The following is a 16,806-nucleotide window of genomic DNA, read 5'->3' as shown; positions in this document are numbered from 1 at the left end:
CAGGCAGTCGGTGTTGATGGCATATTCGTGTTTAGCGGAGTCAAAAACCCGTAAGTAATCCGTTTACATCAATTTGATACCGAAAGTCCTCGAAACTCCAGAAGATGACGTCCCTTACAGTTGCCTTGGGCACCTGGTGATCCTAAGGTCTGTCCTGATGGCATCTTCGTGTTTAACCACCTCAAAACCACCGAGTGGTCCAGTTACATCAATTTAGTGCCGAAATCCCTCGAAACTCCAGAAAATGACGTCCCTTAGTAGCTACCTTGGGCACCAGGATCACTGGAGATCAATTCTGATATCAAATTCGTATTTATCGACTCCTAAAACTCGTGAGTAATACGTTTTCATCGATTTAATGTCGAAAACCATCGAAACTCCAGAAGATGACGTCTCTTGCACTGACCTTGGGCACCAGGTGATCCGGGGATCAGTTCTGATTGCGTAATCGTATTCAGTGACCCCAAAAACACCCCAAATAATAAATTTTGTTCCTTAGTATACTTATTTTGACTTTATTTTTATATTTATGCAATTTTGGATGCATTTTATGCACTTTACAGTGCCATTATGCATTTCCACCCATTTTTGAATAGTAGACTTTTTTCCTGACGTCATCCTGAACATAATGCAAAAAACTGCAAGACTCTAGGTGCTGTATTTAAAAATTTATTTACTCGGGTGTTTTTAATGCTAAATGCCCTGGTCTAGACGAGGGCATTTAGCACAAAATAAATAAATTTTTAAATATAGCACCTAGAGACTTGCAGTTTTTTGCATTATGTTCAGGATGACGTCAGGAAAAAAGTCTACTTTTCAAAAATTGGTGGAAATGCATAATAGGTCTGGATCCCGCGTATGAAAAAAAAGTTGATTAATAGCAAGCTGAAAATTTGTTAATAGCTTAAGGGTGTCTAGTCGGATAAACTTTGATATATGGGAACACTGGAACAGGGGCAGTTTTAATTGTGGAACAGGTTAAAAATTTGGAACGGCCAGACCACGAAAACGGCACATTTATTTTGTCCGACAGAACAGACTTAAACTCTACGAACAGAGATTAAACTCTCATGTAAAAATCAGACTGCTAATTATCACCTGTCATAAATCCTGTCATTTGACATATTCTACATGTTCCACTCATTAAAACGCCCATTTGGTGACAAATAGCAGTCTGATTTTTGCATGAGAGTTTAATCTCTGTTCGGAGAGTTTAAGTCTGTTCTGTCGGACAAAATACATGTGCCGTTTTCGTGGTCTGACCGTTCCAAATTTTTAACCTGTTCCACAATTAAAACTTCCCCTGTTCCAGTGTTCCCATATATCAAAGTTTGTCCGACTAGACACCCTTAAGCTATTTACAAATTTTCAGCTTGCTATTAATCAACTTTTTTTTCATACGCGGGATCCAGACCTATAATTGCACTGTACAGTGTATAAAATGCATTCAAAATTGCATAAATATAAAAATAAAGTCAAAATCAGTATACTAAGGAACAAAGTTTATTATTTTAGGGGTTTTTGGGGTCACTGAATATGATTACGCCATCAGAACTGACCACTGCATCACCTGGTGTCCAAGGTCAGTGCAAGAGATGTCAGCTTCTGGAGTTTCGATGGTTTTCGGCATTAAATTGATGCAAACAAATTACTCACGAATTTAAGAGGTCACTAAGTACTGATATGCCATCAAAATTGACCTCCGGACTACCTGGTGCCCAGGGTCCCTACTAAGGCACGTCATCTTCTGGAGTTTCGAGGGATTTCGGCACTAAATTGATGCAACTGGACTATTCGGGGGTTTATTGAGGTGGTTTAACACGAATATGCCATCAGAACAGACCTCTGGATCACCTGGTGCCCAAAGTCACTGCAATTGACGTCATCTTCTAGACTTTCGAGGGCTTTCGGTATTAAATTGGTGCAAACGGATTACTCGGGGGGGTTTTGAGGTCGCCAAACACGAATATGCCATCAGAATAGACCACCGGATTACCTGGTGCCCAAGGTCACTGCAAGGGACGTCATCTTCTGGAGTTTGGAGTGCTTTCGGTATTAAATTGATGCAAACGGATTACTTACGGGTTTTTGGGGTCGCTAAACACGAATATGCCATCAGAATTGAATTCCGGAGTACCTGGTACCCAGGATCGCTACTAATGCACGTAATCTTCTGGAGTTTCGAGTATTTTCGGCATTAAGTTCATGTAAACGAATTACTTACTGGTTTTTTGGGGTCGGTAAACACGAATATTCCATCAGAAGTAAACTCCGGAGTATATGTTACCCAGGGCCGCTATTAGGACACGTCATCTTCTGGTGATTCGAGGGTTTTCGGCATTTAATTGATGAAAATGTATTACTGGAGGGTTTTTGAGGTTTCTAAACACGAGTATGCCATCAGAACCGACACCCTGTGCACCTGGTGCCCAATTTAACTGCAAGAGACGTCATCTTTTGAAGTTTTGAGGGATTTCGGCATTAAATTGATAAAAATGGATTAGTCGGGGGTTTTTAAAGTCGTTAAACACGAACATGCGATCAAAACAGACTATCGTAGCACCTGGTGTCGGCGGTCACTGCAAGGGGCGTCATCCTCTGGGCGAGTTTTTTCGATACTATATTGACGCAAATCGATTACTTATAGGTTTTTGGGGTTGCTGAATACAAATATGCCATCAGAACAGATACCGGATCAGCTGGTGCCTAGGGCACGACATCTTCTAGAGTTTCGAAAGTTTTCGGTACTAAATTGAATCAAACGGATTAGTCATGGCTTTTTAGGGTTTCTGAATACGAGTAAGCCGTTAGAACACACACTTTAGAGTTTTCGGTACCAAAATCATGCAAACAAATTACTTTTGGGTTTTTTGGGATTGTTAAACATGAGCATGACTTAAAAGAAGGATTCTGAAGTACCTAGTGATTATGATGATCAATAATAACGCCAACGCATAATAACATTATCCTATTAGAATATAGTAAGTCGATCTGGAAATATATAAATTTATAGTAATATATTATATTATACATATTATATTTAGTATAAATTTTATATATACATAAGTAAGACAATTGAATAGCACAGTGACGTCCCTTGCAGTGACCATGGTCACCAGGCGCTCCGTGGGTTTGTTCTAATGGCTTATTCGTGGGTGGTGACCTCAAAAACCCCCGAGTAATCCATTTACATCCATTTTATGCCGAGAACTCTCGAAACTCCAGAAGATGACGTGCCTTAATAGCGATCCTGGACAACAGGTGCTCCGAAATTAAATTCTGATGACATATTCGTGTAACCCAATTCGATCCAAAAACCCGCAAGTAATCCGTTTGAATCAATTTAATACCGAAAGCCCTCGAAACTCCAGAAGTTGACGTCCCTTGAAGTGAAATTATTGGGCACCAGGTGATCCAATGGTCTGTTCTGATGGCATATTCGTATTTAACGACTCAAAAACTCCCGAGTAATCCATTTTCATCAACTTAATGCCGAAATCTCTCAAACTCCAGAAGAGGGCGCCCCTTGCAGTGAGCTTGGGCTCCAGGTGCACAGGGAGTCGGTCTTGATGGCATATTCGTGTTTAGCGACCTCAAAAACCCGTAAGTAATTCGTTTACATCAATTTGATACCAAAACCCCTCGAAACTCCAGAAGATGACGTCTCTTACAATGGTCCTGGGCACCAGGTGAGCCTAAGGTGTGTCCTGATGTCATCTTCGTTTTTATCCACCTCAAAAACCCCACGAGTAATGCAGTTTTATCAATTTAATGCCGAAATCCCTCAAACTCCAGAGGAGGACGCCCCTTGTAGTGAGCTTGGGCTCCAGGTGCACAAAGAGTAGGTTTTGATGGCATATTCGTGTTTAGCGACCTCAAAAACCCGTAAGTAATCCGTTTGCATCAATTTGATACCGAAAGCACTCGAAACTCCAGAAGATGACGTCCCTTACAGTGGCCTTGGGCACCAGGTGATCCCAAGGTCTGTCCTGATGGCATCTTCGTATTTAACCACCTCAAAAACCCCTCGTTACATTAATTTAGTGGACCCGTCGTCCAGTTACATTAATTTAGTGCCGAAATCAGTCGAAACTCCAGAAGATGACGTGCCTTAGTAGCGACCCTGGGCACCAGGTACTCCGGAAGCCAATTCTGATGGCATATTCGTATTTAGCGACCCCTGAAACGCGTGAGTAATCCGTTTGCATCGATTTAATGGCGAAAACCATCGAAACTCCAGAAGATGACGTCTCTTGCCGTGACCTTGTGCACCAGGTGATCCGGGGGTCAGTTTTGATGGCGTAATCGTATTCAGTCACACCAAAAACCCCCCAAATAATAAATTTTATTCCTTAGTATACTGATTTTGACTTTATTTTTATATTTATGCAATTTTGGATGCATTTTATGCACTTTACAGTGCAATTATGCATTTCCACCCATTTTTGAATAGTAGACTTTTTTCCTGACGTCATCCTGAACATAATGCAAAAAACTGCAGGTCTCTAGGCGCTGTATTTAAAAATTTATTTATTCGGGTGTTTTTAGTGCTAAATGCCCTGGTCTAACAAGCCAGTCCCTCGACAGATCAAAACTACGGGCAATCTAATATTTCAGCGATCTAGAATGCTGGGGAGCATAAACGTACAGATAAAATAGAGGGATTCATGAAGGGATCGGTAGGTGGCAGTCCAAATCTCTTAAAAATCCTCACCGTGTGTACCCAGCTATTGAAACAATTAGAGATGAAGAAATTGGAAGCTTTGGAAGCTTTAAGAAATTGTAATGTTATGAATATCATTGGTAAAAAAAATTAGCAATATTTTGAAGTTCCTAATAGGGTTAATAAGAGGTAAGAAATTATACAGACAATCAAGAGGCACACGCTTGAATATTTCAGTTATATAGTAAGGTCGATGCCACATTATGCGTTTTGACCGGATGCGTTTCCGCCGCATCCGGTGAAAACGCATAGTGTGACAGATCGGTCCGGTTGCGTTGGAAGCGGATGCGTTTTGAGTCATCGGTACGCGCTTACTACCTGCACCAGACTAAACGCATAGTGTGACAGGTCGGTCCGGTTGCGTTGGAAACGGATGCGTTTTCACCGCATCCGTTCAAAACGCATAATGTGGCATCGGCCTAAGAGGTCCTCGTTATAGTCTGCTGCGTTTGTTTATAGAGGGCAAAATAAAAGGTAAAAGTGATGTAGAAAGAAGACTAACTTCCTGGTTACGAAATCTAAGGCAAGGTGCTCACAAACGTGGCAGGTAGAATTGCTTTTTTTTAAATTAAATTAATTGACACAAAAAGAAGATAGATGATAGAAGAAGGAGATAGATAGAAAAAGAAGATAGGTAGAATTGCTAAACCTGTATAAACATATGTAGTCACACGTATCGAAAGATTGCACATATTATGTTTATACAGGTTTAGCAATTCTACCTATCTTCTTTTTCTATCTATCTCCTTCTTCTATTCTCTATCTTCTTTTTGTGTCAATTAATTTTATTTAAACAATTTTTTGGACAATCCGTATAAATAATTATATTCCCAGATAGCACATGACATCCCGAGGACGTCCGTTTCAGGTCCCAATTAAGTCCGAATGTACGGGGACCTCAATCGGACGTTCCCAGGAATTACAAATTAATACGTCCCCAGGAAGTACGATTACGGACGTCCCCAGGACGTCTGTTTCAGGTCCCGCTAAGTCAGAATGTAATGGGATCTTAATCGGACGTCCCCAGGAAGTACGATTACGGACGTCCCTAGGAATTACGAATCCAGACCAGTTCAGGAATGTATCTAATAACCTTCAGTTACTTGGCATTTGCAGTGTTGCCATACTTTAATTGTTTGATTCTTGTATAATTCCAATCAATGGTATAATATACAAGAATAGTAAGATTAATATATTATAGAGATAGATTTATAATCTAAACAAAATTTATACAGTTTATCTTCATTTATCAGTTGATCTTCCTTTTTATAACAGTGTTGGTTAACTTTGAATATAATCTACTGAATAATTTAAATTTCAATTAATGTCTTAATAGTAATCATTAATAAAAAGAATTTAAATTATCTTTTGATTTAAAAACATTTATACAGTTGATCTTTATTTATCTTTTTTTGTAACAATTTTAATGAACTTTGATTTAAAATGCCTCTTTTGAGTTTTTTCTATCCAGTATTTACACTGATAATGTACTATTTACTTTTTCAACCTTTATTTTTTTGGTGCTTCAAAATTATTGAAGCAGCTATTTTTAAATGTAACTTTATGTGACGTGGTTATGTTTGTGAAAAAATTGAGGATACGGCAACGGTGTCATATTATGTCAAGCTAGAACCCTGCCTGGCCAATCATAGGATAGGGATTAGATTAACCGTTATAGAAGGAAATGTTAGGTTCTATTCATTCTACAAAAGATTAACTTTCTAATGCAAACAGAGGAACAATTTGTACAGCTAGATTACTTCAGCAAAAACCGGATTTAATCATGGCATAAGTGTTTTTATATAAGGTAGGAACTTAGGTATATTCTTTTATCTACGATTGTAGGTAAAAGAATTATCAAAATTTGGAGGAGAAGGAACATAAAAAGACGTCTTATTGTTTGTTAAAGTTTAATTAAAAATTGTTTGATATATAGGTAATAGGTATGTGTTTTTTCATTTTAAATGCAGATTTCATCTTTAAAAATTATGAGTAAATTTATACAAAATAATTTTAGACTTTTTCAACGTAGTTTAATAGTAATTAAACGCCATGTTTAAAATTTCTGAAAACATTTTACATAATGCCCTAAAAAGGTTTGGTCGGAGGTTCCAAGGAGGTTTTGGACGACCGTCCCAAGGAGGTTTTAGTCGGACGTCCCCAGGAGAGTTCGGTCGGACGTCCTGGGCACGGATGATTTTGTAACATCGGACGTTCTCGGTACGTAACGAGGATTTCCCAGGACCTGAAACGTACGTCCTCAGGAGGTACGAATGTCCTAGTGGTACATCCCGGGTACGTCCCAGGGATGTAATTGTGCTGTTTGGGTTAATGTTTATATTACTAAATAGAAAATTAAATAGACCTTAAAATGAGCTAGCACACGACCCCTATTCCCATTTAAAAAAATTATCGATTACGTCATTATGCCCAAACGGATGACGTCACTAGTATGATATATACGCCAAAAAATCATAATTTAAAAATAAAAATCGACCTATTTCCGGATTTATTTCCAAAATCGCTCATTCACGAAATATCTTCGCTCTATCGCTCATTCAGCTACACTGTATATAGCTTATCTATAGTTTCCATTGTATCTTTTGAACTTTGACCCCCTAGTTTTTTTATTTTCAAAATTCTTTTCTGAGGTTTTTCCAACTAGATATTTTGATATCTTTATATGACATTATTTATAGATAATGATATTTTTCCACGAGGAAAAAGTTTTCTTGATAAAGAAAATGATGTTTTTATTCTAATAAGTAGTATTTCGGAAACTTACCTAATAAAGCCAAAATATTGTTTTATTATTTGTAATAAAAACTTATTAAAATTTACAACATATGAACTGAAGAAATACATTTGCAGCCAGCGTTAACTTTGATTCGTTCCATCTTCCAACACTTTGTTCCAACTTTCTTTTTCAAAATCAATACATATTTATGTACCGGCAAACAACTAGGTGCTACGGAACATTTGTCCTAAAACATTAATTTATGTAAGTATTTTCGAAAAATCATGAGTTCAGCGTTAACTCATAAAATCTTAATAGTCCAATCAACAGCCATTTTCTCGTGAAATTTTGAAAATCAAAGACGATTCCTTTGAATATTTGGATTTAGGTAGTATTTATAACCTGGGGATGAAAACAATCCCATCTAGGTGATGAAAATTTTTTTCTTTTAAAGTAACTATGGAAGTCGATAGATTGAACAATTCTGATTAAATTTTGTTCTATAAATTTTTTTTCCAAAGTTGATACTTTCAAAGTTATTAGCGATTGAAACTATGCATTTTTTATTGTACAAACTCAAGTTTTATAACCGCTTTTCATGAATAACTTAAAAAAAATTCAATTTTATAGAAAAAATACTTAAGAACAAAACGGCTGTCCCAAGTAGAAACACTGTAAGCGCCAATTCGAAAAATGTTCACCAGAATAGAAAACGTAAAATGGTGAAGTGAAGATTGAATGTGATATAATGTGTTTCATAGCAATGTTAAATTGCGGTTCTACTCATTTTTTATTTTTTTTTTCCTTGGTAAATGGTAGATAACAACACCCTAAATCCAAAAATGCAATAAAAGTGATTTTGAAAAAAATGGATATACAGTGTTTCTAAGACCTATGTAAACCCAATATCGACTGAGATATTGCTCTTTAAAGGATGGTTATTTTCGAAGAACCTCGAAATGGAGAACCGTAAATCTCAAATAACTCGAATGTGGTGCAATTTTTTGGGAAAACTTAACACACATCTTTTAAAGCTCATCAAAGAACCTTTCAAATGAGATAAATTTTTTTACTTGAGAACTGACTGACTTATGACGAAAATAAAGTCACTTCCTGTTTTTTTAATGTAACAAACCCTCGTCATTACAATCCCAATAGAAATGAATAGGTATCTACCTGTATAGCTTCCCACTTAAAATTAACTTTATATAGGTATAAATGATACGATCATGTGATTTGACTGGTTTGGAATGCTTAATTTAGAAAAAATAGTTGATTAAATCGAAAATGGCATTTTTATAATTAAAAAAAAAATGGCATTTAAAAGTATTCATAATATGAAAAAATGTTTCAAATATTAATTGTAGGATTTGTTTTACTGAAAATTTTAATTTTTTTTTATTTTGTATCATGAATACTTTTAGGTTTATTTAAGGCTATGGGTACATAATTCGCAAATATTTTACGTGTATCCCTACTTTTTCTGTCTTTACACGGCAAATTACGTGTAGTAAAATTCACACTGGTGTGGATATGTAAACATTACTAGAATGTCATTCTACTTGAAAATGTCATAATTAATTTAAAGAGATGGCTTTTGAATGTTCTTGGATAACTGTTATTTTTATAATTGCAAATTATTAATTCAGTTAATAAATGTAATAATTTTTTCACTAACTATGTTTTCAGTGATTGTAATAATTTATTTGTACAACAAAAACTAATAATCAATCGAGAAAAGAGGAAAAGTGTTAAAGTGATTTTTTAATAATATGTTGTTATTTTGGAACGCTTACAATTTTGAACATCTCTAACAACAAAATACTTGGATCACAGGATATATCTGATGTATTCTCTGCTTGGATCTTTCACAAATAATACACAATAAATAACTTTTTATTAAGTTCACGTCTTAAATCAATTATTTATCAAATACACTATATATCAATAATATTTAATCAATTTCTCAAAATATTCCCGATGCAATGTCAAATATTTAAAATTGTCACTGATTGTCAGTGTCTGACTGACAATATTATTATATTCGGTTGAGTGCGTTGTAAGACAAAGACAGATTTGGAAAATATTACCACAGCATTGTGTTCATTTTTTTCAAATCCTGAAAAAACCAATAAATATTTTTGAAAAATTTAAACGCAGAATGAAAGACTAAATTATTACCGAGGGCCGAAAGTCCCTTAGAATAAATAAAAAGTTTATTTTGAATGAGATATTTGAATTTAAAAATCACACTAAATTTTCTCTTAGTTTTTTCACCCCTGTAACTTATTAAAATAAACATTGTAGAAGTTCTCAGGGACTTTCGGCCCTCGCTAATAACGTAATCTTTCATTCTGCGTTTAAATTTTTCCAAAATACTTATTAGTTTTCTCAGGATTTGAAAAAAATGAATCCCCATTTGAATAGCATTGCAGCCGAAAATACGTTCCGATCCTCTTAAGAAAAATACATTTTTTTATTTGTAAAAATGTCATTTTCGATTTAATCAACTATTTTTTCTAAACTAACCATTCCAAATCGGTTAAATCACATGAATCGTATCAATTATACCTAAAAAAAAGTTAATTTCCAGTGGGAAGCTATATATTTTAGGTTGTTCTGAAGCTATTTTCTTGTGGCATTTTTACAATTTTAACTATTTAGAATGGGAAATAAGCCACAATATTATTAAAAAATGATTTTTATTAACGTTTCGACGCCCAAATCGGGTGCCGTTGTCAAAATACAAAATACTATTAATATAAACAAAAATGTTGTTGCTTAGTAAAAAAATTCTTCTAATAATTTATTTAATTTGACTCATTTATATCGGCAATTCAGATACATATGATACATTTTAAAGTAGAAGACTTTAAAATGATATTGCCAATATTTATGAGTTGCGTTCCTGGGACGACTTTACTGAAAGATAGTTCATTCGATTACATGAAATCAACCCCAACTCAAGAATATCCGTCACAAAAAAATTGTATATGTATATCATATCTTCTACTTTAAAATGTATCATATGTATCTGAATTGCCGATATAAATGAGTCAAATTAAATAAATTATTAGAAGAATTTTTTTACTAAGCAACAACATTTTTGTTTATATTAATAGTATTTTGTATTTTGACAACGGCACCCGATTTGGGCGTCGAAACGTTAATAAAAATCATTTTTTAATAATATTGTGGCTTATTTCCCATTCTAAATAGTTAAAATATATTTTAGGATTGTAATGACGAGGGTTTAATTGTTAAATTTCAAAAAAAAGGCAGGAAGCGACTTTATTTTCATCATAAGTCATTCAGTTCTTATGCAAAAACTTTTATCAGAGCTCATTTGATAGGTTTTTTAACCAACTTTAAAAGATGTCTATTAATATTTCACAAAAAATTTAATCACATTCGAGTTATTTGAGGTTGAAGGTTCTCCATGTCGAGATTCTTCGAAAATAACCATCCTTTAAAGAGCAATAACTCAGTCGTTATTGGATCTACGTAGGTCTTTCCTACGCGAATCTCTTTGTTTTTTATTAGCTACAATTTTGTTCTTAATTATTTTTTCTATAAAATTAAATTTTTTAAGTTATTCATGAAAAATGGTTATAAAACGTGTGTTTTTTTTTCAATGAAAAATGTATAGTTTCAATCGCCAAGTATTAACTTCGCAAAAAAATTTTATAGAACAAAATTTACTCAGAATTGGTCAATCCATCGACTTCCATAGTTATTTTGATTGAAAAAAATTTCATTCCCTAGATTGGTTTGTTTTCACCCAGGGCAAAAGCCCGGTTCGGCATAGGGTGGATTTTGAAGAAGAGGCTCAACCGAGCTTAAATTCAAATTTTCATTAAAATCGGTGTTGCTTCTCAAAACTCCACGGTTTTACAGTTTTTTACCGCTGATAACTGCTCTCTAATAGGTTATTGTTAAATTTATTCGAAAATATGAGGTTGTAATAAAAGTATTACCCAAATATTAAAACTAACAATACTAAAGACCTGATTGGCTAGTAGATATATTTTAAAAATAATTAAATTCCAAAGTGATAATGAAGTCCAAACTTTTTGAACTTGCCTACTTAAATATTCAACTTCAAAATACACTTCAAAATACAATTAAGGAATATAATAGTTAATCAAGTGTAAGTTCCGAAATACTACTGGTCTGTACATTTAAATTTTTATAATTAATAATGTAAGAATATACACAATATCACAAGTATTCTTCTTTAAGTGCCGTCTCCCAATCGGAGGTTGGCTATCATCATCACTATCTTTATTTATCTATGTACCGCCGCTCTGAAGAGTTCTATAGAACTGTATTTAAACCAGTCTCTTAAATTCTTCTTGACACTCCTTCTTCCTATACTCCTTCTTCCTCTTATCTTTTACTGTATTATCAGTCTTAGCACTTCATTTCGCTGTCCCAAATATTATAACTTTCTTATTTTTATTGTGTTTATTATTTGGTATTCTTTGTTCATTTCTCGCAATACTTCCATGAATAGGTATCACAATATACAAATTATATCGAATTTATACTATAAACAAAGAGCAAAAGTACGTGTTAACGAACAGATGTCATATGAAATTGAAATCAGACGTGCGGTGAGACAGGGATGCGTGTTGTTCTCTCCTATGACGCTACAGCCCAAGTCAAGCCCTGGCCTCCCCCAGGATCCGCCTCCAAGTATCTCTGTCTCTGGCTGCTCTCCTCCAGTTGTCCACCCTCAATATCTCTTTAGCATCGGTTCTCACTTTGTATATCCACCTCTTCCTTGGTCTTCCTACTGGCCGACGTCTCACCATAGTTCCGCTAAGCGCTCTTCTAGGTGTTATTTATGTCGTTTTCCAAATTGATGCGTGTTGTTTCCAATTCTTTTTAATGCCTACTCGAAAGAGCCCTTAAAAAAGCTCCCGAGAGTGAAACAGCTGGAGTAAAGTTAAATGGAGTTTCCATTAATAACATTAGATATACGGATGACACTGTCATCTTGTAGCAGAAAATATTGGGAATCTTTAGAGGCTGGTAACCAGAATAGCGGAGTTTGGACAAGAATACGGTCTAACAATGAACCCCAAGAAGACCAAATTTAAGAGAATATCGAAAACTCAAAGAAATAACGAGAATCTCTTCATAAACCGAACCAATGTCGAACGAGTGGACTAATATGCATATCTTGGAACAATGATTAACTCCACAGTTGATTACTTGCAGGAAATCAAAATCAGAATAGAAAGGCTAGAGCAAATTTTAACAAAATGAGAAAAGTGCTCTGCACAAGAGATTTGAAGTTGGAGTTAGGTTGGCTAGGTGCTACGTTTTCTCGATTTTGTTTTATGGAATAGAAACTTAGACGTTGAATCATCAATGGAAAAACTAGATCCAGCTGTGGGTGTATAGAAGAATTATGAGAATATCGTGGACAGAACACGTTACAAACAAAGAGGTTCTGAGAAAGATGCATAAAGAAATAGAAATCTGAAATACCATCAAAACAAGAAAATTCGAATATCTCGGACATGTTACACGTGGAGAGAGATACAACTTGCTCCAATCTGCATAGAGAGTCGCAGAATATCGTGGCTGCGCAACCTGAGAGAATGGTACGGATATACATCAAATGAACTTTTCAGTGCAGCCGTCTCTAAAGTCAGAATAGCTATGATGATTGCCGACCTCCAGATTTTAAATTTTTAAGTACATTGCACTTATAGAAGAAGAAGATCTTTAAACAAGGTTACAAAGTCCTTCACAAGATTGAAGAAAGGAAACAGCAAAACATCAAACTGCAAACTTAATCAAAGATACTCTTTTGTGGCGCGTTTTACTTCAGATTATGGAAAAATCTTTCAAAATAAAACTATAATTTTATTTTCCATCAAAATAAAAATAAATTTTTCGTCACGTAATATTAATATAGGTAAGCTCATTTATAGCTGGAATGTTTGCGCCACTCATTTTTACCGCGTTTAGCGGTTTTGTGTTCTTGTTGACGTTAGTCTTGAGAATGCATTAATTTGTATTATTTGGTAATTGAGAATAATTCTTTTACAGATTTTATATGGTTGGCGTAATTGAAACTAATGAAATCGTACAGAATGTAAATTTGTTTAGTTTATGTGAAAAAATATTATTTTGTTATAGACATTTGTAAGTTCTGCAACTATTTTCACAAAAATACACACATCTGAAAAGTCTAAGGATATTTTTATAGCCTAATAAAATTAATAAAAATAAATTAGCTGAGCGCATGGGGTCTTTGAGACACTAGAAATCCAGCCGAACTTCATCTAGGACGTGAGCGTACTACAACTGCAGCTGCAGACCGATTCCAGACGAGTTCAAAACCGCATTTACGAACATTCTGTATCTGTAAAACATTCAGCCCTAGTCCAACATCATATTCAGACAGGTCACAAAATAGATTTTGAAAAAGCAAAAATCATCGCTCCTGTCCTCTGGGATTATCCGTGAAGCAATCGAAATTGAAAAACGCCCTGACAGCTTAAACACACGCGATGACGCTAAAAGACTGCCGGTAACATGGCGACCGCTGCTTCAGCGATTCCACCGCGCCAATCGATCCCGCTCAGACCGCTCCCGCGCAGACCGCTCCCGCGCATATAGTTCCCGCGCATACTGAGAGAATAAAAGGAGCTACACAGGCTAAGACAGGTCAGCCAAGTTAGCCATGGAAATGGCTTACTTATACATAACAGTATACCTACCTCACCGCATATCCTACCCCCACATGTCCAATTTCCTGACTTGGATTTCCTGGCAGTTGACTTCTATGTACAAAATAGCATCAAAATTATGATAATCTCCTACTATAAACATCCAAATCAACCCCTCTCCCGTCTCCGACACGCTTTTCGAGTACTATTCCACGCTCGATGCAGCAGTGTTAATGGGTGATTTCAATAGCAGGCATACCCAATTCAGCAATACTTTAACAAACCCTGCAGGCGGAACGCTCACAAACCTACTTCTTGATCTGCCAATATTCAGAATCACCAACTATGATGTCACGTTTTTTGGACCTGCTGTAATGTCCTTCGTTGATCAAATCCTTTGTACAGATACTGTTCTGGATATGTTCGATGATGAATGCTTCATAGCGGACGTGATTACCTCTGACCATCTCCCATTGTTAGTGAAAACTAAGTTCACAGAACCTCCACCAATAAGACCTGTCATATACAAGGAAGATTATCGTAAAGCTAATTGGGAACTTTTCCAAGACTACATAAATCATAACATTCCTCAGTTAAGTAATATGTCAACCACCTATGAAGTTGACACAGGAATTTCTAAAATTGAGAGCCTTCTACAGGAAGCCTCATCCCTAGCAATTCCAAGAACTCGATATAATGCATATACTCCACCACTACCTCCCAGAATATTCGCTAACATCAAAACAAAGCGACGACTTATCAGAGAGTATAAAATATTCCGAGACCCCTTCATTAAAGCAGAATACAACCGACTCTCAGGTCCATCAGGTTGGAGGTCAACAGGCTGAAACAAGCTCAGTGGATGCGTGTTACCTCTCAGCTGGACTACAGAGAAGGAAGTAAATTCTGGAACAAGTTCAAAATCCTAACAAAACAAAAATCAAAACCTCATTCACATCTCGTAGTCAATAACATCATTCTCAATAATCCACTAGATAAGGCTGAAGCTTTCAAAGGCTCCCTCCAAGCAGCCTTTATCTCACCAAATAACCCTAATTTCAACGAGCGATATAGACGCAATATCGAAATGAGAGTGGAAGAAATACTCCGCACCCCCCTCCAACACATGGCAGCCTGCCCTCATCCGATGGTAGGTTCTGTGGAGGAGGAAACCGTCAGATGTGCTCCATCTGGTATCCACAGAAAGTGCTTCAAAACACTTCCCGAGAGTATTATCCCGCTGCTTACCAAAACAATCAATGCATGCCTCAAGTTGAGCTATTTTCCAACTTCATATAAGGTGGCCAACACAGTTATGATTCCTAAGCCTAGGAAACCCCCCACCAGCACAGAACACACTCCTATAGACCAATATCTCTTCATAACACACTAGGTAAAGTCTACGAGAGGATCCTTAAGGAGAGACTCGTAGAATTCCTAGACACAAACCACATTCTTCCCAGTTTTAAATTTGGATTCAGAGCTGAACACTCCACAAACAACGCATGGATTGAAGCAGCCACTTTCATCTCCCAAACTGTCAATGAGCATAAAAAATATGCTGTAGGTATTTTCCTAGACGTCCAAAAGCGCTTCGATCAGGTCTGGCATACAGGCCTGATTGAAAAACTCTGCCTATAACCATCACACTCATTCATTCCTATCTCTCAAATCGAACAATACGCGTCAAAGTCGCTAACCAATTCTCCACATCATTCACTCCACAAGCAGGAGTACCTCAAGGTCGATATTAGCTCATATTTATACACAGCATACAACAGTGACATCCCCCATTTCATTAATCTAACCGAGTCAATCCTACTATATGCTGACGATACTGCTTTGCTTACTGCAGGTACTACATACGGTACGCTGAGACATCCCTCTGTCTTCGATATGGCCCAAACACAGCAAAACAAAATTGTTACTTAATGTAACAAATGGAGAGTCACCCTCAATCCAACCAAAACCCAAATGATTGCCTTCAGACATCCTAATAGCACCCGTAATGAAAGGGCTAGGATAACCCTCCAGGGCGAAGCTCTTGAATTCCGTTCATCGGTGGTCTACTTGAGGGTCCACTTTAACAGGACACTCAACTGGAATATTGATATCCAAGACACCTTAAATAAGGTAAGGAATAGAGCTAAACTCCTTGGAGCGCTATCTGGAAGGTTAGGAGGCACATCAAACAAGGCTCTCCTACACACTTATAAAACGTACATAAGGCCCATTATCGACTACAACAGAGCTGTTCTCTATGCCTCACTCAAGGTGAGGAAACTCAGGTTTCCCAAAAACAAAGTTCCATTCCCTCCAGCCAATATTCTACAATTGGCCAGAAAGGAACTTCCTGATGAGTATTACGAAGTCCTAGAACAAATCCCCTTAATATATCGCAGATAACTTAAACTGCATCCCTACATGCTGAATCCAAGAGCCGTTCTTCATTAGTGGCAGCTTTAAGACCCCTTGGCTGGTTTGGGCAAGTTCACGGCAACTTTCTTTCCTTCATCTCTATAGCTTCTGCGCTAAAACTGCCACCTTCTAAACCCCTGTTTCACTAGCAATTTTTGCTCCTCCATTCACTTCAATCTAACATTCACAAACAAGTTTACTTTCATCGTCCTTATACTCCTGAAAAGGAGTTTCCAACA

General features: G+C 36.3%; 1 protein-coding gene across 4 annotated transcripts in view; it reads right to left on the bottom strand.

The window, feature by feature from the left end:
* LOC114341672 (uncharacterized) overlaps nt 1–16,806 on the bottom strand; it is a 467,146-nt gene that overhangs the window by 14,167 nt on the left and 436,173 nt on the right. The window contains exon 4 of one of the 4 annotated variants that reach the window (XM_050657849.1): nt 7,524–7,707. The exons of the other annotated variants lie outside the window; for them this stretch is intronic. Within the exon in view, the coding sequence (XP_050513806.1) occupies nt 7,561–7,707 (147 nt within the window). The 3' untranslated portion in view covers nt 7,524–7,560. Of the gene's footprint in view, nt 1–7,523; nt 7,708–16,806 lie in introns of those variants that run through there. 4 annotated transcript variants of the gene reach the window in all.

The sequence above is a fragment of the Diabrotica virgifera genome, chromosome 8 (assembly GCF_917563875.1).
Source record: "Diabrotica virgifera virgifera chromosome 8, PGI_DIABVI_V3a".
NCBI lineage: Eukaryota > Metazoa > Arthropoda > Insecta > Coleoptera > Chrysomelidae > Diabrotica > Diabrotica virgifera.
This window is presented reverse-complemented; position numbering and strand designations above follow the sequence as displayed.